The 25,166-nt window shown below is 30.5% G+C and overlaps 3 protein-coding genes across 3 annotated transcripts; all 3 read left to right on the top strand.

Annotated features, from left to right (window-relative positions):
- Nucleotides 1–174: 174 nt before the first annotated feature.
- LOC117168531 (zinc finger protein 681-like) lies at nucleotides 175–2,136 on the top strand. The gene is made up of 2 exons (XM_033354263.1): nucleotides 175–340; nucleotides 424–2,136. Exons 1-2 carry the CDS (start codon nucleotides 289–291, stop codon nucleotides 1,308–1,310), a joined length of 939 nt encoding a protein of 312 aa, XP_033210154.1. The 5' UTR covers nucleotides 175–288; the 3' UTR covers nucleotides 1,311–2,136.
- Nucleotides 2,137–2,874: 738 nt separating this feature from the next.
- LOC117182819 (zinc finger protein 69-like) lies at nucleotides 2,875–3,585 on the top strand. The gene is made up of 2 exons (XM_033375927.1): nucleotides 2,875–2,968; nucleotides 3,047–3,585. Exons 1-2 carry the CDS (start codon nucleotides 2,917–2,919, stop codon nucleotides 3,583–3,585), a joined length of 591 nt encoding a protein of 196 aa, XP_033231818.1. The 5' UTR covers nucleotides 2,875–2,916.
- Nucleotides 3,586–9,694: 6,109 nt separating this feature from the next.
- LOC117168537 (zinc finger protein 54-like) lies at nucleotides 9,695–19,653 on the top strand. Its single transcript, XM_033354272.1, has 3 exons — nucleotides 9,695–10,486; nucleotides 16,685–16,930; nucleotides 19,190–19,653. Exons 1-3 carry the CDS (start codon nucleotides 10,366–10,368, stop codon nucleotides 19,531–19,533), a joined length of 711 nt encoding a protein of 236 aa, XP_033210163.1. The 5' UTR covers nucleotides 9,695–10,365; the 3' UTR covers nucleotides 19,534–19,653.
- The last annotated feature ends 5,513 nt before the right edge of the window (nucleotides 19,654–25,166 follow it).

The following is a 25,166-nucleotide window of genomic DNA, read 5'->3' as shown; positions in this document are numbered from 1 at the left end:
CCTTTGTTTGTCTGGTGAAAATTCGAATCTTCATTGAAAATAGAAAACAAAAGATTTCAGTTAACATTACATATATATATATATATATATATATATATCTGCTGCAAAATAAGGATTAAAATCATCGAAAACTTTTTCATATTTATTTAATGTTGACATTATAATGTTCTAGATCAGCAGAATTTCAAGATTGAAACGAAGTCATCAATAGAAAGTCTAGTTGTTGAGCCATATTCTTGTTCAAATACTCATATCTCTTCTGGCAATAAAACTGCTGCCAAGACTGTAATGGAATACGACGCTGATGAGACTTTGGAAATCAAGGAAGAGATCATTCAAGGTAAGGATTGAATAATTAAGATATATTACATAAAACTATATTATAAAAAATCAATTACATATGACATTTTCTATCATTTTCAGTTCAAGAAACAATTACAGCCCAGAATCGGAATGAAACAAACAAGTTAAAATTTTGTACCGTGTATATGAAAGATAATATTTCGGAGATTAAACCGAAACCGCACACACTAAAGAAGCCGAAAATTCTAGAGTCAGCACAGAAGAACAAATGCGAGAAGTGTTTCCGAACCTATAAAAATAAATGTCATTTGAATTATCATCTAAAATTCGAATGTGGCGTCATGCCACAGTTCAGTTGTAAATTCTGCGACAAGAAATTTAAACGAAAATCTGTCTTGAATGTCCATGTAGTTCGCATTCATAACAGCCTAAGATCAAAGCCGTTGGTATTAAAGCATAAATGCGACAAATGTTCTCTTAGTTACAATTGGCCAAGAGATTTAGTTCGACACATACATTTAGTACACGCGGTGAACAAACCACTATTTACTTGCGATTTTTGCGGACAAGAATTCAATGCAAAATATAATTTGGTTGGACACATGAATTCCCGCCACTCACAGAAAATGAAATCCAGACATGAATGCGACAAATGCGCGCGAAGTTACAAAAGGCGATATGGCTTACAACGACATAAACGCTTAGAACATGCAGCAGTCATACCACAATTTATTTGCGATGTTTGCGGACATAAATTCGATACAAAAGATCATTTAGGTGCACACATGACTTTGCATTACAAGAGACAAAGAGACGATTCACTAAAATCTAGTTACAAATGCGACCAATGTGCTCGTTGTTACAGCTACAGACGTGGTTTGAATGAGCATAAACGTTTATCACACGGAGAAGTTAAACTGCAATTTACTTGCGATATTTGTGGTTTCAAAACTATAAGCAAACAATACTTGTCAAGACACATTACTTCAAAACATCTTAAAAAATAATGATTATGCACGGGAATCTTCAATTTTCCGGAAATTTATCATAGAAATTGAAAGACTTAAATACCTCAAATAACTTTCTGTGAAAATATATCATAATACTCAATGCTACATTCTGAGGTTCCGGAAAGGTAGATGTACTCAGCATGCATTAGCGTTATATGTTCTTTATAATTTATTGTTTACTATAAAATTTTTTGCATTTTCTATTATAATATTAGGCATTGTCGAATGTATTCTATTCTGAAATAATAAAACAATCATTTTTGTAAGATTTCGATACTTTCTATACAGTTAATATATTTATTCAATTTTTACATCATGGCACTTTTGTGATTATAGACATCCTTAACCTCATGTTACCACGCACAAAAATTCACACTAATAACCACCCGGGGTACCCGGGTACCCGAGCGTAAATTTTCAGTTAAAAATATATTTTAACTGTAAATAATTTATTTATTAAAAGTATATTGATTTATTTATGGTTTGTAAAGATATTCCAAGCTGAATACAATAATAATACTATATTATTAATATTATATACCTTGACAGTATCTAGTACTAGCAGTCAGTTTAGTTTAGGCTCTATCGTATACTCAGAAAGTTAACCATTGCTTGGTCAAGTTTTTATTTATATTTTGTGCATTGTGAACGTATTTTGTGAACTTCGAGAGGAGAATTTTTGAGGTAACGTACATAAAAGTAACATGTTTTTTGTATTACAAAATTGACTGATGTACTGATTTGAGTATAATTCTTCTATAATACATCAATTTATTTATTGTATAGATTAAGCGACGCTGCGAAAGATGAATATTTGAAATTTGTAATAATGATTGTACTGCATAATGGAATTATTCTTATTAATTTTAATATTGAATTTCCTTAATAAACAATTAAAAATATATCGTTTTTGCTGTAATTTATTTATTAATAGTTATTCACGACTATTTTGTATATTTTTAGGATTTAACACACGAATTACATCATTTTTATGTAGGTGTACCCGGTTACCCGGGTAATCCATATGTTCACTTTTTTTTAATTTGAAAATTTGTTTAGTTAACAAAGATAAATAAAACTTTTTAATTCATAATTTGATGGAAAATGAATCAAATCGTGGGGATCTGGGAGGATTTTAGCCTATTTGTTTAGGGGAAAAAGTTATTTAACAAAATGTAGGGCAATGAGTACCCAGGTACCTAGGTAAGAACACAAGGGTTAATCATCTAAATAGTGCAGGGGTTTACTTAAAAATATAAACATTTCAATTTTTTTCAATTTTATAACATTTAAAAATTTGTACTACATTATCTTATTCTTGTGTTCTATTTACCTTTTTTTGTGTGGTGAAAACTCGAAGCTCCATTTGAAGTAGGAAACAAAAAATTTTAATTTATATCACATATATAGTGCATATAGTGTAAAATAAGGATTAAAATCGTCGAAAATTGTTACATATTTGTAACTTTCACGTTATAATTTTCTAGATCAGCTGAATTTCAAGAGTGAATCGAAGCCATCAATAGAAAGTCTAGTTGTTGAACCATATTCTTGTACCACTACTTATATTTCTTCTGGAAATAAGTCTGCTGCCAAGACTTTAATGGAATATCATGTTGATGAGACTTTGGAAATTAAGGAAGAGATCATTCTAGGTATGAATTTGGCAATTAAAATACGTTATACAAAACTATAAAAAAGCAACTGCATATAAAATTTTCTCACTCTTTCAGATCAGGACACAATTACACACCAGAAACGAAATACAACAAATGAGCACAAATTGTGTACCGTAAATATAAGAGAAGCTGATATTTTCGCTGCGAAGTGCAAACTACTGGCCCTCAAAGAGGAGGAAATTCAGGAAAAGAAGTACATATGCAAAAAGTGTGTTCAAACCTATAAATATAAAACGAGTTTGATTTTTCATCAAAAATTCGAGTGCGACGTCATGCCACAGTTCAGTTGTAAATTTTGCAGCCAACCTTTCAAACGAAAAAGTCACATGAATGAACATATAGTGCAGGTACATCATAAGACAAGCTTAAAGAAGTCGGTATTAACTTATAAATGTGACAAGTGTCTTCGTAGTTTCAGTTACATACGTGGTTTATTTCAACATAAACGTTTAATACACGCGGCAATAAAATCAGAATTTGCTTGCGATTATTGTTCTTATAAATCAAAACAAAAAGTTAACTTGTCAAAACATATAACTTCAAAACATCTCAATAAGAAATCATTATTCCGCACGCGAAACTCAAATTTTTAGTCAATTTAACATACTAATTGAAATTCTTAAAAACCTTAAATTACTTGTTGTGAAAATTACTCCATAATACACAAACTTACTTTCTTAAGTTTCTGGAATTTTGATTCACTCTGCATGGATTAGCGTTATGTGTATATTTTTTACTACCTATAATATTATACATTGACGAATGAATTTTATTTTGAGACAATAAGCTCATTTTCTTAAGATTTCGATAAATTCTTGTGAATTTAAAAAATTTTATAACATTTTGAAATGAAAATTATAAGTTTTATTTCTCCAAGGCAAGAAAATAAATAGCAAATAATAACGAATGAACAGGGAGTTTCTAGAAATAAAATATTTATTAATTAATGACTGATAGAACATATTTAACTCTTATATTTATGGCATTCTTTTGCTATTTATATGTACTTTAATCCATTATAATGTAAATTGTGTCAAAATTGAATATATTGTGCCATGAATTATAATTATTAATCGATTGTGAGTTCAGGTTTACTACAGAATAAAGATTAAATGAATTAAGAATGACTTAATTTCAACTTCCAACTTATAGTTTTCTAGATAAACAGAATGCCGAAGGACAAATCTTTGGATATCAAGGATGAAGTCATCCAAGGTATGACTAGATTTTAATCAAAATATCTTGAGTAAAACTATATGGAATAACAAGTTACAATTTACATTTCATGAAATTTTCAGGTCGGAGTTTGTGCATCCATTTTTTATGAAATTCGCTAATATCTTATAGTATGAAATGTTTGTATTTAGTTTTATTCACGGTTTAATTTTATAATAATCCAACATCGCTCTTTTGAATTGAAAAAAGAATGTACAACTGTGCAATAATATACAGAATATTTTGGATTTGAACCCTGCTGGTGATTATATTTTTTGTTTGTCATGTGCAGTTCATGTGTTCTATCTTACCATTATTAATTATTAATTATATGAAAAAACTGACTCTCAACTTTGCTTTGTTTTAGGATATGCACCAGATGGGGGATTCTCAGTTTTAAAAATAAAAAAGCTTCAGACACTTCAATCGTTGAGGACACCCTACTCAGAAGTCTGTGCATACAATTGTCGATTTTGCAATCAAATTTTCGGAACTCAACGAGCTCAAAGGCGACATGAATCTTGGTTTTGCACTTCGAATCCATATAGAATCAACCAAATTAAAAAAATATTTACTTGCGAGGTGTGCGGCGCTAGTTACGTCCGTAAATGTCACCTTTTGAGTCACCAAAAATATGATTGCGGTAGAAGTCACAAGTATGAACAGTGCGGTCGCTTGTATTCAAAGAAAACTAATTTGAAGAGACATTTACGTCAGGACCACTATCAGTAACATTAAAGCTCACTCGAACAATTTATTTTCATTCAAATGCGTGTACTGTTAATTTTTTCATGATTTGACAATCTTACAAAGAATTACAAAACAACATAACAAGTGCTGTAAAATTAGTTTGGATATGAAAATTATTTCTAACTGCCAAAAAAAACACAGCGAGAAGGTTGGCTTTTTGAGATCCGAGCCATTTTCCATATTTTCTTTCTACAATAAATTTTTGAAAAAATTACATAATAAAGTACTTAGACTTACAGCAAAACATAAATTATTATAGTTTTAAAAATCTTAGACGACTGTGCTTAAAAATATTTAATAAAAACGTATCCCAAATTTCCAGTAATGCACGTGTGCAAAATAAAAATTTCCCGATTAACAATTTTCCATCAATTTATTATTCAAGGAACTACGAAATTTCAAACAATACCAAAATTGAAATTATATTTTTTATTAATAATGATACGAAAATTATTAAATGATAATAAGAACAATTAATAAAATCATATTATATATATATAAAATTAAATTTTCTGATAGTTAAAAGAGTTCGTCAGAGTTCCGGCCCTCCAAAAGAGTTTTACCAAACAGTATTGTGAAACTTTCCAATCAAGTCAACATTCGAAGACCTACAACCCGTTGAAGTGAATTAAAGTTTTTAAATTTTCATATTTTGATATCCAAGATCTTAAGACTTCAAATATTTAAATTCCAAAAATTTTTTAGAACTAAAGAAATTGTCCAACAAAATTGAATTCTCGAAAGTGGTGGGCCAGCTATTCGTTTTTTAATTTTTCTTTTTGTGAAATTGTTCGGAACTATTTCTTAGAAACATCGGAATTTCTAGAACTATGCTAAATACATTTTTATTTTTTATTTTGTCAGAATAACGCCATTTAAAGTAAAATTTATTTCTAATTGAAATTTGCACCCATCAGAGAAAGAGTATGAAATTATAAATAATTAATCAAAAGGCCGAAAAAATATCGGTTTAAATACTTAATAAAGCTTTCCTTAAAAGGGAGACATTACCCCACCTAATGTTAAATTTTTTATATTCATATACATTTTCTACACTGTAAACAAATTCTTTTCTACTAAAAATAGACCTTAAATATATTAAATTTTGTGCTTCATTCTGTAGTATTAAAATTGTTTGGATCACCTTTTTATTTTACTTTATTATAAACTGTACGTAGCATCCGATTTATGGCTCTTTTACAACCTTCACTGTACTTTTTTAATCGAAATTGTAATTCTTTTGTTTCAGGCTACATTGAAAGGCCATTTCCGATTTTAAGAGTTAAAAAAATGGTATCACTTCAATCGCCGATAACGTTAAACACAGGAGATGATGTACACAAATGTCGCTTTTGCTACAAAATTTTTGGAATGCAGCGTGCTGCAAGACGCCATGAATCGACTTTTTGCATTTCAAATCCACGAAGAATCCAAACTGAATTAAAATTATTTACTTGCGAAATTTGCGCTGCTAGTTACCTCAATAGAAATAATCTTTTGAGTCACCAAAAACATGATTGCGGCCGAACTCACACTTGTGAAGAATGTGGTCGCATCTATTCAAGAAAAAGCGGTTTAAGGCGGCATTTAAATTTATACCATGCTGTAAAGTAAAATAGAAAATTATAATTTTTTCATAAAAATAATACTAGATTAGAGACTCGATAAAAATAAATAAAATATTTTTTTGCTTCTAAAAAATGAAGCTTTAATGATAATTTCTACGTTTTAATAGTTGGTAAAGTCAAGCCATGTAACACTTATCAAATTCCTATTTTACGGAAATCGTTGTTTTCTATAACTCACGTCCACATGAAATGAGATACAGAGTTGAAAACAAAAATGAATAAAAGGCAAGAATAGTTTTACGGTCCTAAATTTTCGTAACTACTACAAAAAAATGTATTTTAAAAAAAAATTGATTTGTGATTTTAAAAAAATGCAGGTGCATACCAATAGTGGAGAAAGATGTCGGCAATATAGTAACTTGTATGTGTTATATGAATTTAAATGTATTCCAACTCAAACATATCTAATATGATGCTTTAAACCGTAAAAATTATCAGAATATATGTGTGGATACGTTTGTATTTATGTTTCTGTGTCAGCTGTGTTTTGCATTCTTATTCTCTCCTCACTACAGTAGACTCTCACAAAGCGCCCTGTGCTGGTAACGAAATTCCTCACCAAGCGCCCGCTTATTTAAGCCACGCCCTTGGCGGTGAGAAAAGGCGCTGTGTGAGAGTCTACTATATCTAACAGTCAAGAAATTTGGATTTATTCCATCTTTGAATATCTCAAGAGAAACTATAACTTTTATACCTATCATAATTTAACTTCAATTTAGCAAGATAAGATAGTTATCATATATATATAAAAATCGATTGAACTATATTAGTAGTATATTTGAATAACAAATGAAAAAGTTTAGTTTATTTAAAATATATAATAAACAGAATACAAAATTTGCGTTACCTGGATCCTTATTTGGACAGGTCAAGGAAACTTTACCAAATTAATATTTATGCTCGTAGATTATTTAATGTTATTGTTATGTATACCTTATATTTTCTGTATCACGAGGAACAAATAAAATATTATTGGCTTAATTGAAATTTAATCAAATTAGACGTGGCTAGTCGTTTAGCTTTTTATGACGAATGGCTAAGGTTATTTATTCTAAAAAGTTAAACGACTAGAGACTAGAAACTTAAAATAAATTTTTATTGATTATAATTTCAAACAAATTGTTAATTTGAGTAAAATATTTAATATTAATATTTGGGACATTTAAGTATATCTATCATAATTATTTTTTGAAATAGAATTTAGGAAGAAAGACAATTGATTTTATTTCATTTATTTGTTGTATTTATGTGTTAAAACGCTATTTCAGCAAATGAGGTTCATGCGTTTGATTGAAATAATTTTTTAATTTTCAAATATCGTTATAGTACAATATTCTGTTTTATAACTTTTTTTCAGCATCACTTGTTTTAGTTAACTGTTATTAAATTATTATTGATGAATTTTTTATTTTATTTGTTACAGGCATAGAATTTCCTACTACATTTTCTGATCAATTTCGTGTACACAAATGTCAATATTGTAATAGGACTTTTGGACAACAGGGTGCTCGATTGCGACATGAAACGTATCATTGTATGTGGAATCTACGAAAACTCAAGAAAAAAGAGGACAAATCTTATGTTTGCGAAAATTGTAAATGCAGTTTCAGGCTGGAAACATATCTTGTAAAACATAAAAAATACGATTGCGGTAGATCTCATATTTGTAATCAATGTGGACGTATGTATTCAGGGGTTAATAATCTGCAAAGACATGTACGCCAGGACCACCCTATTTAATTTTAGAGCTATTTCCAAAAATTCTTGCCATAAATACTGAGGCAACTTGACTGAAAAACAAAGAAATTAAAAAATATAAGTACAAAAAAAATGCATTTCGTTTCAGGCCGAATTTATGTTCATATTGTTCATCGAAATTCGCTGAACACAGAACAATTATTTACGGTGTTTTTTTTTCTAAATTGCCCTTATATAGAGTATTTGCCTTAAAATATTAATTGTGAAAAATATTTTTAATTTTCAACCCCTAACCTTATTTCATTTGGAAGAAAAAAATTGTCCAGATTATTAAGACCATCAATAAGCTTCAAGAAATTCCAAATTTTTGTTTAATGGTAAGTACTTTATACACAAAACCAAAAAGTTGAGCATAAAAATTTTCAAATAGGAATCATGTTAATTGTCTATCAGAAGAGCAAAGCAGATTTTATTATTATAATCGCTATCAATCATTTATCAATAAATTATTTAAAAAAATATTTGTCTATTCTACTTCTGAATAAAATCCACCGCCATATTTTACTTTATAAGGGCATTTTTCCAACTACAGTGTGTAAGTAATATCAGTGTAAGTAATTATTTTTCAAATTGCATGATCCTCACCTACGACCACTCTCATATTTAATCCACTTCTTTCTGTGTATAGGTACTCTCGACTTTAGTATTCCCTAAGGTAACCCCTATTTTAGTGATTATCCTACTTTTTCAATTTCATCTTTTCTCAAGTTTAAAAGTAGCCCTTTTTACTTCTGTTTCCAAAATATTCGATATAAAAACAGTGACGTGGAAAGGTCTGAAACTTTGAAGAGAAGGTGATAAATTTCTTCTTAATTAATAATATTTCGAATGTTATTACAAGTCCTTCTTAACGTTCTATTACCTTGTTAATGTTATATGCTATTTTTTAATTATTTTCCGTATTAAAATTAATGTTTGAAATCATATTTATTTGTTTTGTTCTCTCCTACATTAATTTCTTTCGTTCTGTTCTAGGTTATACGTTTGTCTCCAACGAAGTTCCGTCTTTAAGAGTTAAGAATGTGGTAAACCTTCAGTCAGCGGCTAGAGAAGACACAAAATTTGATACACAAAGATGTTGTTATTGCAGCAAGGTTTTCGGATCATATGGATATAGAAAACGTCACGAAGTTAATCATTGCACCTCGAATCCGGAAAATATCCACGACGAAAGAAAAAAGTTTTATACTTGCGAAACGTGTAATATTAGTTACAGCAATAAGTGTAGTCTCATTACGCATAAAAAACATAATTGTGGGCGTTCGCATTTTTGTAAAATATGTGGCAAGGCGTATTCAGAGATTAGCAACTTGAAAAGACATTTACGCAACGACCACGCTGAATGATAATAAAATTAATTTTGAATAAAATTTAAGTATCGGAAGTAATACTTTCGTTATAAAAAAACAGATGTAACTGAAAAGTGTAAAGAGCAAGGTACTTCTTGAAAAGAGTATCTTTTTTTAATATTTAAAAAGTTTCCAATTCTTTGGACGAATTTTGCTTCACGCAACATAAAAATCATAACCATATTTTAAAGTGTAACAATATGTTTGCTAGAAGTAAACTTTAATTTCAAAAAGTTGGTCTTTCATTGATTTTTCGTAACTATTTCTTTCCAATTTAGACAACCATTAATATTATTTTGCCTGTTTGCGACCCGTGAAATGTATATATACTAAAATATTTTTTCGTGTGATGGGTAAGATCTTCGTCTGCTTTATACACTTATTTTGAAACTATTGTTTTATAATTTATTACAAGTACTGATTTTGGTGTAGGCAATATCACATCAGAATTGAATTTCCAATATAATAATTCTCCTAACGCAAACTTTGCTTTTACTTTGTTACAGATAATATAGGATTTGAGAATTTTAGAGTTGAGACGATTTCAAAATATCAGGCGCTATCAGAGAAGTTGGAATTTTCTCCACATAGATGTAAATTCTGCAGCAAGTCTTTTGAATCATATGAATATAAAAGGCATCATGAAATCGACTATTGTCTCTATAAGCCGCAAATGAACCGCAAAGAAAATTTATATACTTGCGAAATTTGTAATGCTAGTTACAGTCATAAGACCAGACTTTCGTATCATAAAAATCATGATTGCGGACGTTTACATACTTGCAATCAATGTGGTAAGATGTATTCACAGATTAGCAATTTAAAAAGACATTTACGTAAAGACCACGATGTCTGATATATTATAGCTGACTTGGGTAAATTTTTATTATAAATATTATTTATATTGTTTTCGTTTTAAATATTAGAGTAGTATTAAATTATCTGTAAATAAACTTGTAATTAATCAGAGTAGAGTGTTTTATTACCTTGTATTACACATAAAAAAGTGGGCAGTCCACGAATCGTCCTGACACGTGCTTCAAGACGAGACATGGTGAGCTGAAAAAAGGTTATTATTAATTCAAGGCATAAATTTATTTATCGATATAGTTTATCCCGAGTTAAGAAAATACTAGAGGGATCAGCCTGCACGTACAATCTGGTTCTGAAATAGGCATGAGGACAAGTCGTCATTGCCCAAAAGAATAGGAGTTATATTCATCCAGATTTATGGGCAAATATTACCTGTAAAAAATTATCCTATTTTTTTCAATTAATTCTTTTTCCTGAAAAAGATCTTCTTCTTTCGCTCCGCTAGAAATAAAACCACAAAAATTCCGATTGCCGTTCGGATGCTTTCCCATTAAGCTACTAGAGAGATCTAGAAAAGAGCCCTTTTTCAGAAATACACGCATTATTATGCCATGTGTAACAAGTCAAATTTTTTAGGGAATCTATATTCGAAAGATATATATGTGGTTCAAATCCCAGCGGAGCGAAAATAGAAGATCTTTTTTCATAAGAAAAATCAATTTAAAAAACTTTTAGTTGATAGCCCCATGCAGTCTGTTAAGACGTTCAGAAATTTTGTTATTCTTTGATAATAATACTAATTCCTTGAAATTTTTTACTTGTAAGACCTAGCATAATAATGCGTGTATTTCTCAATAAGGATTCTTCTCTCGACCTCTCTAGTAGCTTAATGGGAAAGCACCCGACCGGCAATCGGAATTTCTGCAGTTCGATTCCCAACCAAGCGAAATGAGAAGATCCTTGATCAGATAAATAACTAAATTACAACATTTTTAATTCAGAGCTCCATATAGTCTGTAAAGATGTTGAGAAATTCTGTTATTATCTGATAATAAAACAGATTCGTTGAAAAATTACCCTTTTCGGGTAATATTTACCCTGTATTCTGGGGTAATTCTGAACTGAGTGAGTTATTTTGACCCCAAAAGGGGATATCATTTTTTTTAAATGTACCACCTACTTTGCTATGTTCATTAATATTTTTAAAAAACGCATTATACCCATCACGAAAGAAGTTTTTCATTATATATATATATATAATCGAAAGCATAGATAAGGCAACATGGAAGGACCGTATAAAAAACAAAGATATAGAGGGCGCCTGGACAATGTTACGGAATATCCTTGTTAGATGTACGATCGCAGTGTGTGGTACCGCAGTTGTAGGAAGAATGTCTGGTGATGCATGGAGGAATGATGAAATTCAGGCTGCCCAAAAAGCAAAAAGAGAAGCGTACAAGAGAACTTTGAACATCGCAGGTCTTAGCAATGAAGAAATAAATAGACGTAGAAATGATTATAGACGCGAAAACAGGATACTTAAACGATTAGTTAAAGAAAGTAAAGATACAATTAGAGCAGAAGAAGAGATAAAAATACAGAACGACTTTGAAGGAAGCAGGAAACTACTTTATTTAAAAATGAAAGGAAACAAAAGTACAGAAATTGTCAACATGAGAAACAGTAGGGGGGAATGGTATATAATGCAGACGGAATACTAAAGGGTTTCAGAGACTATTTCAGGACACAATTCGGAGATGAAGCTATAGGACACCACAACTGCGATGTTGAGCACGATGCGATGGAAAACTCAATTGAGAAAGTCTGTGTTACTGAGGTTAGGGATATAATTAAGAACTTGAAAAACGGTAAGGCTGCCGGGGTAGACGGTATTAACGCTGAAATGCTTAAACACGGTGGCGAGTACATACCACACAGAGTGTGCGAATTGATAAATTTATGTTTCGAGATGGGCGACGTCCTAGACGATTGGAAAAAGCGATTATCTTACCAATGTACAAGAGAAAGGGAGATAAAAGCGAGTGCAATAATTACAGAGGGATTAGCTTATTAAGCACCGTAAGTAAAATATATTCAAAAATACTTATTCGCAGGGTAATAAAAATAACAGAAGCAAAGATTTGGGAAGTCCAAAGTGGGTTGATGCCAGCAAGGTCATGTACGGATCAAATATTTAGCTTAAGGCAAATAACAGAAAAAAGTTTGAGAGTAGGAAAAAAAGTTTTCTGTGCATTTGTTGACCTAGAAAAAGCTTTTGACAAGATAGATAGAAGTAAACTTTGGGAAGTCCTAAAAGAATATGGAGTCAATGGATGGATCCTACAAGCTATAAAAACAATATATACAGGTAGCAAAGCGAGTGTAAGAGTGAATGGGAAACTGAGTGACTGTTTCGATATTATTCAAGGAGTTAAACAAGGATGCGTTATTTCTTCATGGTTATGTATATTATTTATGGACAAGTGTTTAAGAATGGCTCTCTTCGACGAAGAGGGTGTGGATCTCCAAGGGGGCCGTTCATTTTTCGGAACGGTAAAAATTAAGAAAGGTAAAATTTCAGAATGGGTTATAATACATAATGGTAAAACTTAGGAATAGTAAAAAGTAGGAAAGAGCAATAGGTAGGAAATCCAAAACTCTGAAAGGTATTTCTTCGGAAACCAATGAAGCGGAATGGGTGAAAATTCAGAAGCGTTAAAGTTAGGAGGGTGAAAAATTAGGAATATGTAAATATACGGAGAGGAAAAATTCGGAAAGTAGAAAAATTCGGAATTATTACTAAATATACCTATTAGCAGGTGTATAATTGTTTATTTATGGTAGCAAACAAATGCTTATCGCAGTGAATTTAAATATCATATAATAAATTTATGTTGTACGTTGAAAATTGTTTTTAAATGATATAATGATAGAAAATAATTAATTTTTCGTGAAAAATTTTTAATTTTAACGTTTCCGAATTTTTACCCATTCCGCTTCTTTGGTTTCCGAATAAATACTATTCAGAGTTTTGGATTTCTGATTTATTCCTTTTTCCGAATTTTTTGGTATTCCTAAGTTTTACCATTATGTATTATAACCCATTCTGAAATTTGACCTTTCTTAAATGTTATCCGTTCCGAAAAATGAACGGGCCCCATCTCCAAACAGTAAGGGTACGTGGGTTAGCGTTCGCAGATGATAAGGTTGTTATGGCAGAGTCTATCGAAGACTTACAAGGAGTGTTGAATAAACTAGATGCAAGCATGAAGAGCATGGGCCTCAAAATTAACGTAAATAAAGCAAAAACTATGGTTTTCGAAGGAAAGAGTGAGAAAACACTATGCAATATTTTATTAAATGATGAGAGAATTGAACAAGTTGATAAGTTCGTATACCTTGGTAGCTTATTTACTAGGGACGGGAAGATAGATGAGGAATTAGATAGACGAATAAATGAAGGTAAGAAGGTTATTGGTAGAGTAGGTCCTCTTATCAGAAGTAAAAATATATCAAATAAAACTAAAATGGTAATACATAATTCTATATTTTTACTGACTGTTCTATATGGTAGCGAGACATGGACTTATCAAGAAAAAGATAAAAGTAAAACTAACGCAATTAACGTGATAATTCTAAAAGAATGTGGTGCAGAAGAGACGTTAGTAGACACATGGGAAAGAAATCGGTTAAGATGGTTCGGACATGTTAAGAGAATGCCAAATGAACGACGAACGAAACAAGTGTGTCAAAATAATGTAAATGGCAGCATGCCTAGAGGTAGACCGCAGAAAGAATGGTTAGACTGTGTAAATGAGACCTTAGTTAGAAGAGACATAAGAAGTCACAGAAACACGAGAGCCTGCATAAAAAAATGCATGGACATAAAAGAAGTTAGAGAAGTATGCCAGGACAGGAAAGTATGGCGGCAAATAGTTAGTAAAAAGAGTGTCAGTAGAGTGAAGGAAGCTTGAAACAAAAGACCTTGGCCACTAATGGACCCAAGTGGGGAACCTTACATAACGACTTCGTGAGGTTCTTAGCTTGGGGTGATTGCTAGAGAGATTGATCAGCAACCTGTGTCTACCGGATCATTCAATTTTATCTCAATGATTATATGTTCATATAATATATTACCGTTCAATAATAATTAATATTGTTGTAAACAAGTTTTATGATAAAAAATTTATTTATTTTGTTTTTTTAAACATAGAATATTGTTCTTATCTCTGAAGTTACTTCTTTTGTTCCCCGAAGAATAATATAGTCATAGATAATCCTTCTTTTCAATAATCATTATCATTATTATGAACAATCGTTATAAAAAAAAATTCACTCATAGTGTTTTTAACAAAAATTTTTTTCTGCGGAATCGTTGATTTTCATCTTAACAATGATATCAAGAAACAAGAAATTGATATTGAACAACAATTGTTATTCTTACAAAAAATGCACATTTTTGAACATAGAACATTTTAATTCCTCAACCCGAAAATTTGTCTTTGCCGGTATAAAACTGAACTATTTTGGTCAAAAATAACTTTTGGAATGAAAACTCATATTTGTATTATATTTTAAATTTTTTCCTTGAGTGCTTAAGAATTCACGGATTTTGTACGATGCATTTTTCTTTAAATTCATCATTTTAGTTCAGAATTTCTCTCTTTGTGTTTAAAATAAATTTTTTTACTAAAAATTTAACTAATTCATTTTTAGTAAAAAGTTTATCTTTTTTAATTCAAAATTAAGATTTTCAAGCATTTTCTTTCTTGGTTGAAAATTTTATTATTTGGTTTATAATTTTATTATTTTGTAAAATATTTAGATATTTTCTATAAAACCTTACAATTTTGTTAAAAATCTATTCATTTTCTGTTGAATTTTTTTCTTTTTTAGTTCAAAATTCAGGTATTTGGTTGAAAATCTAACTATTTAGTTCGTAATTCATTATTGAACCGTAAATTTAATTATTTTCTGGAAAATTTAACAATTTTTTTGAAAATTCATTCACCTTTGATGGAGAATTCAACAGTTTTGTGGAAAATTGGTCTTTTTCGTTTAAAAACTCTACTGCTTTATAGAAAATTGGTCTTTTTAGCTTGAAAATTCCACCATCAGGTTGTACTTTTTTTACTTTTTTGGTTGGAAATTCAACGCTTACTACAAAAAATTTTTTTAGTTGAAAATTTGATTTTTTTGTTGAAAATTAATAGTTTTCTGCAAAAAAAAATCAACTGTTCTATTTTTTATGAGATTTTTTCTTTTTTGGTTGAAAGTTCAGCTATTTAGTTGAAAACTTAACTACTTTGTTGAAGATTTATTTCTTTCGGTGGAGAATTCAACAGATTTGTTAAAAGTTTATCTTTTTAGTTTGAAAATTCTACTCTTTTATAAAAAAATTCGTCTTTTTACTTGAAAATTTAACAAATTGGTTTAAATTTGTTTTCCTTCCTGAATGAAAAATCTTTCTTGGTTGAAAGTTGCCTGATAATATTATTCTCCAGATAAAACGATGTGTTGATATAAGTGAATTTATTTCTAATAGTTATTTATAAATGTGGTGATTTTTCTTTTTTAGGTCTCGGTTATGATAAATTATTACTTTTACGTAATTAAACTACAAAGTCTGTATAAATAATGCATTTATCAAAGAAAATGCACAATATATCAGTTTTATCTATTAATTTGTTTATAAGAATTAAATAAATCAAGTAATTCATTCTGTAGTTAAACATTTATTTCATAATGATTCCACGTCTTTTTTTGAAAATATGAATAAACAGAGCAAAGTTGGTTGGGAACCTATTTTTTAAATATGGTTTTTTGTCATTTTTCAACTTAAAGAATAAATTGATAAAGAAAATTATATTTTGTTTCTTGTGTGTATATTTAAGAACTTATAATAGTGTAGACCGTGGTAAATTTAACCATAGGGGCGAATTTGATCATGCAAATAAATACTATAAATTAATACCACGAAATCATTAACCGATTACATTTTCTTTACAACATTTAGCTTCTATAAAGAATATTATATGACTATCACTACTTTATTATTACTAGTATAATAATATGATTATTGCTGTTTTTTGTTCAGCCTAAATTATTTGCTTAATTTCAGCATTTTCACTTTGAATTTTTCAAACAATGTATAAAAAATTGTATTTTATTTGTTACAGGAAATTTTAGGGCTACAAGTGATGAATTTTTCTGGTGCCGTTTCTGCAAGCAGAGTTTTCAACAATTTGTATATAAAGAGCATCATGAAATGTACGATTGTATCCACTCGTATAGACCCCGAAGGAGCAACAAAAAATTTAAGTCATACACTTGCGAAATTTGTCATGCTAGTTACACTCATAAGTATAGACTTTCTTTTCACAAAAAACATGATTGTGGCCGTTCGCACACTTGTGACCAATGTGGTAAGACATATACAGAAGTTAGCAGTTTGAAGAGACATTTACGTAAAGATCACTTTACATAAATCGATTTTAGGTGAGAAATGATTCTGGAAAATAAGATAAGGAATGGTTCTTCGGTATTGCAAGAAAGTGCTTCTAAAGTTAAAATAGTATGAATAAATAAAACTTAATATTTCGTTGAATCGCTATAAAATTTAATGCAACCCAAATCCAAAATAAGGACAAGAATCTGATCCCAATGTATGTTTAATTTTGATCAACCTTATATCGTCGTCAATAATATGACTGCACAAAAATTTATTTTTCATTTGTTACAGAATATATTAGGCAGCTACTATCAGAAATGGTAGAAAAACCTCATTTCAATTAAACGATTTTCGGACTTTTAAATCATGAAAAACGTTTAAAGCAAAAAAAATTATATACTTGCGAAATTTGCGATTCTAGTTACGTGCATCATCGAAATCTTTTGTATAATAAAAAACATGATTGTGGCCGTTCATATTTTTATCAAATATGTGGCCGTAAGTATGCAACGAATAAAAAAAAGTTTGTACATCATTGTTCCGGATTTAATGTTAAAATATTAAAAAACAATTTTCTTAAATGTTGCTTCTTTCATGCTATCATGTTCATATTCATGTTCTATTTTTACGTGCATAGTAATTTTACCATCTATTTTATTTATTCTTGATAAGATTACAAATATCATTTTGCTAAGGTTTTGCGCAATAAAAGGCTTTTTTAAAATATAAAAACACAGACAGCTATATGCGTGTCTGTCGAGTGGCATTTCTTATACACTTTTTTTTTAAAGTCGTTGGTTAATCATGACGGACATAATAATTATAAAACGAGGAATGTTTTAGAAAAATGTTATTTTCAGATTAAGAGGAAAATTCCAATTTTGATATTTTGGGCTAAAAAATCTCTATGGCTCTGGAAATTAATTTCTAATTTTCAAGAAAAAATTCAATAGTTCCGTTTTTAGTTATAAAAATGAGCTTTCAAATAAAATAAGCAAATTTCCAATAAAATGGCTCAATTTTCTACCAAAGAGATGCCTATGTGATTAAAATGATAAATCATCAACAACAAATATTAATTTTTACACAGGAGTTCGACTTTAAATCAAGTAGTTAAATATTCCACCAAAAAGGAACAGAATTTTCAACGAAAAATGTAATAATTGATACTTTAGCTATAAAGATTATATCATCAATAAAAAAATAGCTCAATTCATACACAAAAGACGAATAATAGACAAGAAAAATATTTTTCTACTACATTTTCCACTAGAAAATTGAGAATAAATAGTTGCAATTTGAATAATAATAAAAAAAAGTCTTAACTCAATTTTCTAACAAAAATGGGGTTGTAAAATTTTCAATTATAATTCAATTAGTTTTGCACAACAAACATAATTTTCAATAATATAGTTGAATTTTTAACAAAAAATTACTCATTTTTAACCAAATAATTGAATCCTCACCCAAAACAGCTTGGTTTTTAACAAACAAGATGATTTTCAATAGTGAGTTCAGTGTTGAACCAAGAAAAATTTTCAGTCATGAAAGAGAAAATTTTTAACCAAATTGTTGAATTTTTAAACCAAAAAGGGGAATTTTCTACAAAACAGATAAATTACCAACCCGCAAATATAATTTTTAACAAAAGGTTAGTTTTAAACAAAGGGTATGAAATAAGGGAATTTTCAGCAAAATATTTACATTTTTGATCAAAGAGAATTATTTTCAACTAACGTGAGGATGAAAAAAATCTAACACCTGATATTTCAACCAAAAAATAATTTAATTTAAAATTAAAAACAGTTTAATTCAAGCAAGAAGATGAATGTTCAACGATCTAATTGAATCCTTAACTTCATGATTTTTCGTGAAAAAACGTATTAAATTTCCTCGAAAGTTCAATTTTGAAATTTCAATGTCTATGTATACGGTCATGACTTACTTGGATATGGCATAGAAGAATTGAAACTCCACAGTTGCAAAATTATTTTGATCCAAATTCGACGCCAAATTAATCAATTGCTATTTACTATGAATCTAATCCAATTTAATATATATTTATTCGAATCTAAATCGAAGACAAGAGATATATAATCAAGGTAAAATCAAATTTCTTCTCTATTGGAAATCAAAAACGATTATGATTTCATAGTTGCTTTTTCTCACTACTTCTGCCAAAAAAAATGAATAAAAATACAACCCTAACATAAATCCTTTTATTTTGTTACAGAAAATTTAGAGTTCTTTTGGACGGAAATGCCGAATTTAATAGATAATTCAAAACTTCAGTCGACATCTAAGGACTCAAGAGTTGGCATTCAAAGATGCCGATACTGCAAGCAGTTTTTCGAGCAATTGGAATATAAAAAGTATCATGAAGTAAATGAATGCATCTATAATCCGCGGAAGGCGCATACTTGCGAAATTTGTAATGCTAGTTACACTCATAAGTATAGACTTTCTTACCATCAAAAGCATGATTGTGGACGTTCACATACTTGTAACAAATGTGGTAAAATATATTCGGAGATTAGCAATTTGAAAAGGCACTTGCGAAAAGAACACTTTATGTAAATCGACTGTGAATAAAAAATGAGCCCGTAAAATAATATAAATCAGGGTCTTCGGTATAGTTACAAAGGTTCGTTGTATGTCAGAAATAATCTTTAAATAAATAGAATAATTTTTTTGCACTTTTGAAACCAATTTGTACATGTTGGGCATCGATGGAACTCAGTCCAAAAGGTCTTGAACCTTCCGGTTTTTTCGGGTCTCATTACTATCATACGTCACGATCATTTTGATATAAAAATGTAAAAAAAAATGTTGTGATACGTCACGATCATTCTGATATACAAATGAAAAAATTGATGTGGCACGCTACGATCTATTTGATATAAAAATGAAAAAAAATGGTTAAAACCCTTTTTGATCAAACTTAATTTCTGTTGGGGGGGGGGGTGAATTATAGTTTTGTGGAAATATTAAAGAACTAGTGATTGATTGGCATTAACTCTTTATCTTTTGACCTAGAAAGAAGCATTACATGTTAAACAGCTTGAGATAACTAAATACATTGTTGTATAAAGTTCCTTGCAAAACTAAAAAAACAATGAACGCCACACCTCCAATAATTTAGAAGATATAACTGTCAAAAATGTGTTGTTTTTTCTCAAATAACTAAGGTCCTGTGCATCATAGTGACAAGTTTTCATAAAATGGCATACCCTCCAATCCTACTCAGACATGCCATAGCATTAAGATAAACCAAAAAGGAGAAATTTCGAAAAACGTAATTTTTCTAACTTCAATGCTGTTTACACATAATTATTCTATATACCTCGTTTCCTCTCCCCAATTAGACATTTAAGTTTTTAAAAAAATGTTGTAACGATTTTTATTTATTTTGGTCTCAAAATGATCATGAAGCATCACAGTAATTAAATAAGAAAAGGTCGGGATACTTTCAATTTAGTTTCATAAAAGCCGTCTTTATATAAGAAAAATTATCTCTGTTATTAATTATTATTATATCGTTACTAGCTGTGTTACTTAGTATACGGAAAATATATATATGTTTCACGTTGTTATCAAAATAAAATATGATCTGCATATCACATTTTTGTTACCAACAAGATTTAGTATTACGTTAGAAAGATATAAAATATTTCGTTGATTTTTGTTTTAACATACAAATATATCTTCATATATTTCTGTAATATTCTTCAGTCTATTTTATGTGCTATGTCTTTTCCAAATTATTACAATATTTTTATTTTCAACCCTTTACCGACCAATGTTGTAGCTGAGCGACATTCGCTATTTTAGATTTTCCTAATTTTCAGGTAACGAGCTTAGAATTCCGAAAAATCAATGCTTGCCTTAGATCAACGTGTACTATTCCGCATTTCTTAAGGTGATTCTTAGTTACCGTACGCTGAATAGAAACCGAGAAAATGATAAAAATGTAAAAAAAAGTTTTGTTTGTTGATTAAATCGATCAGGAAACGACCATACATTGTTCCTGAATTTTTTGAGACATTTTATTCAACAGGAAGAAGGCTTGGCCGTTAAAGGGTTAAGCATAGTTTTCTGTTGAATATTGATTATCCACAAAACACCTACAAAGAATTTAATGATGAATGTTAACGTAAAATGACAGTATTTGAAAAAAGAATTAAAATTGTGTTGACACACATTCGTCTTTTTTTCGTTGTTTTAAAGTCCTTTCCTATTTTAGATTTTTTTTATCATTAACCGTATTTTAGTTTGTCATTAAAGATAATTTTTCTTTTAGAAGATATTATACCAAGCCACTAACATGGCGCGTTTCGAAAATTGAAAAAATTTTAATTAGTGATTCTTGAATCTTCAGTAAAAAATTGTTACTGAAGAGTTGATCAAAATTTGGTTCTCTGATTAAATCACAGAATGAGGTATAAAATATTTATTGTTAAAGATGCATGGTTTTAGCCGTTTTTCGTGCCTGTGAACCGAAGCTGAAGTTCTACTTTTTAGTTCCCAAGTAGTAAAAAACACTTTTCACGAAGTAAAAATTAGACACATTAGACGTCATGCAGCTGCAAAAAAGGGTTTTTTAGCCTACTAAGATGGTAAATATGTCGTTTAAATCCCCCCTTTCACTCTATCAATCCCCCCTCTCGCCTTTATTCTATCCTATCTTATCCTTACCTATCGGATTGTTTTTTTATTATCCTCTTAACTTTCTCCTTAATCCTTCACACCCCTATCCAAATACATTCCCTAACTCCATCCGTTCCACGCTCCTCCAATCACTTGCTTTACTTCATCTTCCATGTTTCCCCTCACCGCCTATTCGCATACCCTGTGCCCTAATCTCCCTTCCCTCTTCTATTTACGCCCCATCACTTCTTTTCAACCACTCCACTATTCCATATTCAAAATTTCCATTGCGTATGTCCCCTCCGTCACCATCACTGCCCCTTTTTCATCCACTCAACAACCCCCCCCCCCTCCAATATTCCCCTTATCATGACATCCCCTACTTCATTTCCCAAGAACAAGAAATACAGACGGGTACCCGACCGAAACTGCCAAAAAAGGTCTTATAAAAAATAATCGATAAGCATCCAGTTGATTGCGTTGACATATTTTTCGATAGTTTGGACCCAATTGAAGTGATTTGGTTGGATCTTCAATGTCATGAAGAACCGGCCCTAAATTTAAAGCGTATCTAAAATTATATATTTCTTATGCAAAATGCCGTATGAACCAATGGCGTGGGGGAGGGGCTTTTAACGACTTGTATTTTTACCATACTCGTCTCCGTCTTGCGCTCGGCGTGAAAAGTCCCATTTCTCTTATACTATTTTGAGAAGAAGCAAGGTGCAATAAATTAAATCAGGGGTCTTCAGCGAGGTGAAATTTGGTCCCAAATACTGATTTGCAATGTGTCCCGTTTCCACTACTACGCCGCCTAACTCAGCACGGAAAAATTTCGTCTCACTCTTACAGCTGAGTAGAGGTTCATGGTGGTGGAAACGAGACATGTGGCAAATGAGTATTTGCGGCCGAATTTCCGCTCACTGAAGAGTCCTGAATTAAATGACTGGTGGTGTGTGGTCGATAAAGGTACAAGGGATATAAGCGGGTTGTTGTGTAGAGAGAGTTGAGGTTCTTGAAGGAGAGTAAGATGCAAAAAAGGACGCAGTTAGGGAATAGAGGAGGGGTGGATAGTAGAGGGATATAGAATGGGGATTGGTAGGCGGATAAAGGCATAATGGAGGAAAGATGGAGGTCGTGGGTGGGGGTAGTGTGTAAGAAAAGATGGATATATGGGGAGGGGGTAGCGAAGAGGTATACATAAAAGCAAGAATACGGAATGGGATGCATGTGGAGATAACTGCATAGGGGCGAGAGGCTGAGGTGAAAAAGAGTGGGAGCGAAGGGTGAATATTTTTCTATCCTTTGAAAGTCCTTTATCTTATATATTTTTTTATCAATTTATTTTTGTTTAAATTATTAGTATCATTACCAATATAGTTTTTTTTCTTTTATTGCAGGCTATATTATCATGGATGACATAATGCCGGACTTGAAACTTGAAAAAGTGACAAGCTTCCAATCGCCACAAACTGAAGAATCAGAAGATATGAGTTTCACACATTTTCCTAATGAATATCCCTATGAATTTCATGGTTGTGTCTTAAATCTGCCAACAGTAGTTTCCAAAAAAAATAAAGTTTATGCTTGCGAAAACTGCAGTGCAACATTCACTCATCAACGAAATCTGTACTCGCATAAAAAGCATGATTGTGGTAGGCAGCATGAATGTAATGAATGTGGTCGCATATATTCAGAGATTGGAAGTCTTAGAAGACATATTCGACAAGGCGTTTGTAGTAGAAGACAGGCAAAAGGCATTCGACGTGTTTTCTAACTATTTAGAACATTATTTCGAAGAAAAAAAAGCGTTTTCTACTTCACTTTGAAAATTATATTTAAGATCAGGGATGTACACGGAAAGAGTAAAGAGTCCAAACCTGTCACTCGTCAATCCCCGCTCTTAGCGCCCCAGGCAAAGAGCGAACGAGCGTGCGAGGAAAAGACACAAAGGAGCACTTGGAGAAGGGGAAAAAAGCGATTCAAGGAACTCTCCGTGGACATCTCTGATTAGGGTTGTACCTGGTGATTAGATGAATGAGTCTTATGTGTAAAAAATCGCTAACCTGCAAATATCCCAAGTTTATGAAACTTTCGTTACAAAAAATATTTGTTTGCCAAAACTTTGCTGTTTGACAGTTATAAAATATTTTGTAGACTTTTTTCTGGACATGTTTTCTACACATAAGCTTCTCGCATTGTAAGGTGTTATATACTTATTAAAATTATTAATAGTAAATACTTTATTTTTTGTCAGAAATTTTTGTGACGGTGCTTTAAGGAATTATTCATAAAATCATGTAAAGAATCGAAATAGCTATGAGCATTAGTACGCAAATTCGAAATCTTTACGTTCTTTTGTTTCGTTACAATTCTTCTTACCTTATTCATAATTTATTATACTGATTAGTTTTTTTTTGTTTGTGGAAACTATGAAAAGCCACTGTATCCCAAATTCAGATTGGGCGATATCACTTGTTTGCACATTCTGTGAGAAATACACTTCTTAAAACTAAAATTTATATTTCATTTACTTAATTTAAGTACGTTTAATATTAATTTCGGAAATCCGGTAATAACGGATAAAATAAGTGAAACAATTTATTGTTTTTCTATACTTCATAAGTATTTTTTTTTATTTTTTCAGATAATGGAAGATCACTCTACAATGAAATGCCGCTTTTATCATTTAAGGAGATCATCAGCCATCCGTCTGCATATAGACATGAATCAAAAATTAATGTTCATGAATGCCGTTTTTGCAAGAAGATTTTTTCACAGAAATATTATAAAAATTTGCATGAAATTCGTAGTTGTCCGTTAAAACTGTATAATTTTCAACGCAAGGAATACAAGATCCATACTTGTACCGTTTGTCATAAAACTTATTCACTAGAAAGCAGTTTAAATTACCACATTAAACATGACTGCCAAAAAATTCACAATTGTGGTAATTGTGGTCGCATGTTTTCACAAATTAATAATCTGAGACGACATTTACGTACTGAAACGTGTATAAAGACAAATAAAAGTAATACCCGGTAATATTCTAGCAGTTCTAAAGATTGTTACGTTAACTTTTATTTTGTCTCGAAAGATTTTTTCGTTAATTATCTGGGTGGATCAAAAAAGACGTTTTTTGTTGGCGGAGTGTTCTAATTTCTGAATCCTTATAATTGTTGCCTGATTCACATATCAATTTCAAGCAGGGATTTTGTGTTAAATTCAAATAGAAAAATTGTTATAAGCATATCAAATACCTGATAAATAAATACACAGTACAATATTGTGGTTTTTATTTTTTAAACTTTATTTTCTACTTATGATTAAAAACTGCAACATTGTATTAAAAAAATTAATAAATATCATGATAGCGTATTAATTTGTAATATTATTTTTCTAAATGTATTCCTTTCTTGTAATTTTGTTATCACCTTTTTTTCTGAAGATCATTACCATAAACCACTACCAGGTGTATACATATGAAACCGGTATTGCCATTTAGCGGCCAGTAGGCACACTTGTAGGCACTGTCGGAACTTACCATTTGTGCTAATTGGCGT

The sequence above is a fragment of the Belonocnema kinseyi genome, chromosome 2 (genome assembly GCF_010883055.1).
Source record: "Belonocnema kinseyi isolate 2016_QV_RU_SX_M_011 chromosome 2, B_treatae_v1, whole genome shotgun sequence".
NCBI classification, from domain to species: domain Eukaryota; kingdom Metazoa; phylum Arthropoda; class Insecta; order Hymenoptera; family Cynipidae; genus Belonocnema; species Belonocnema kinseyi.
Note: the sequence above shows the minus strand (reverse complement) of the source record. Positions and strands in the feature narration are given on the sequence as shown.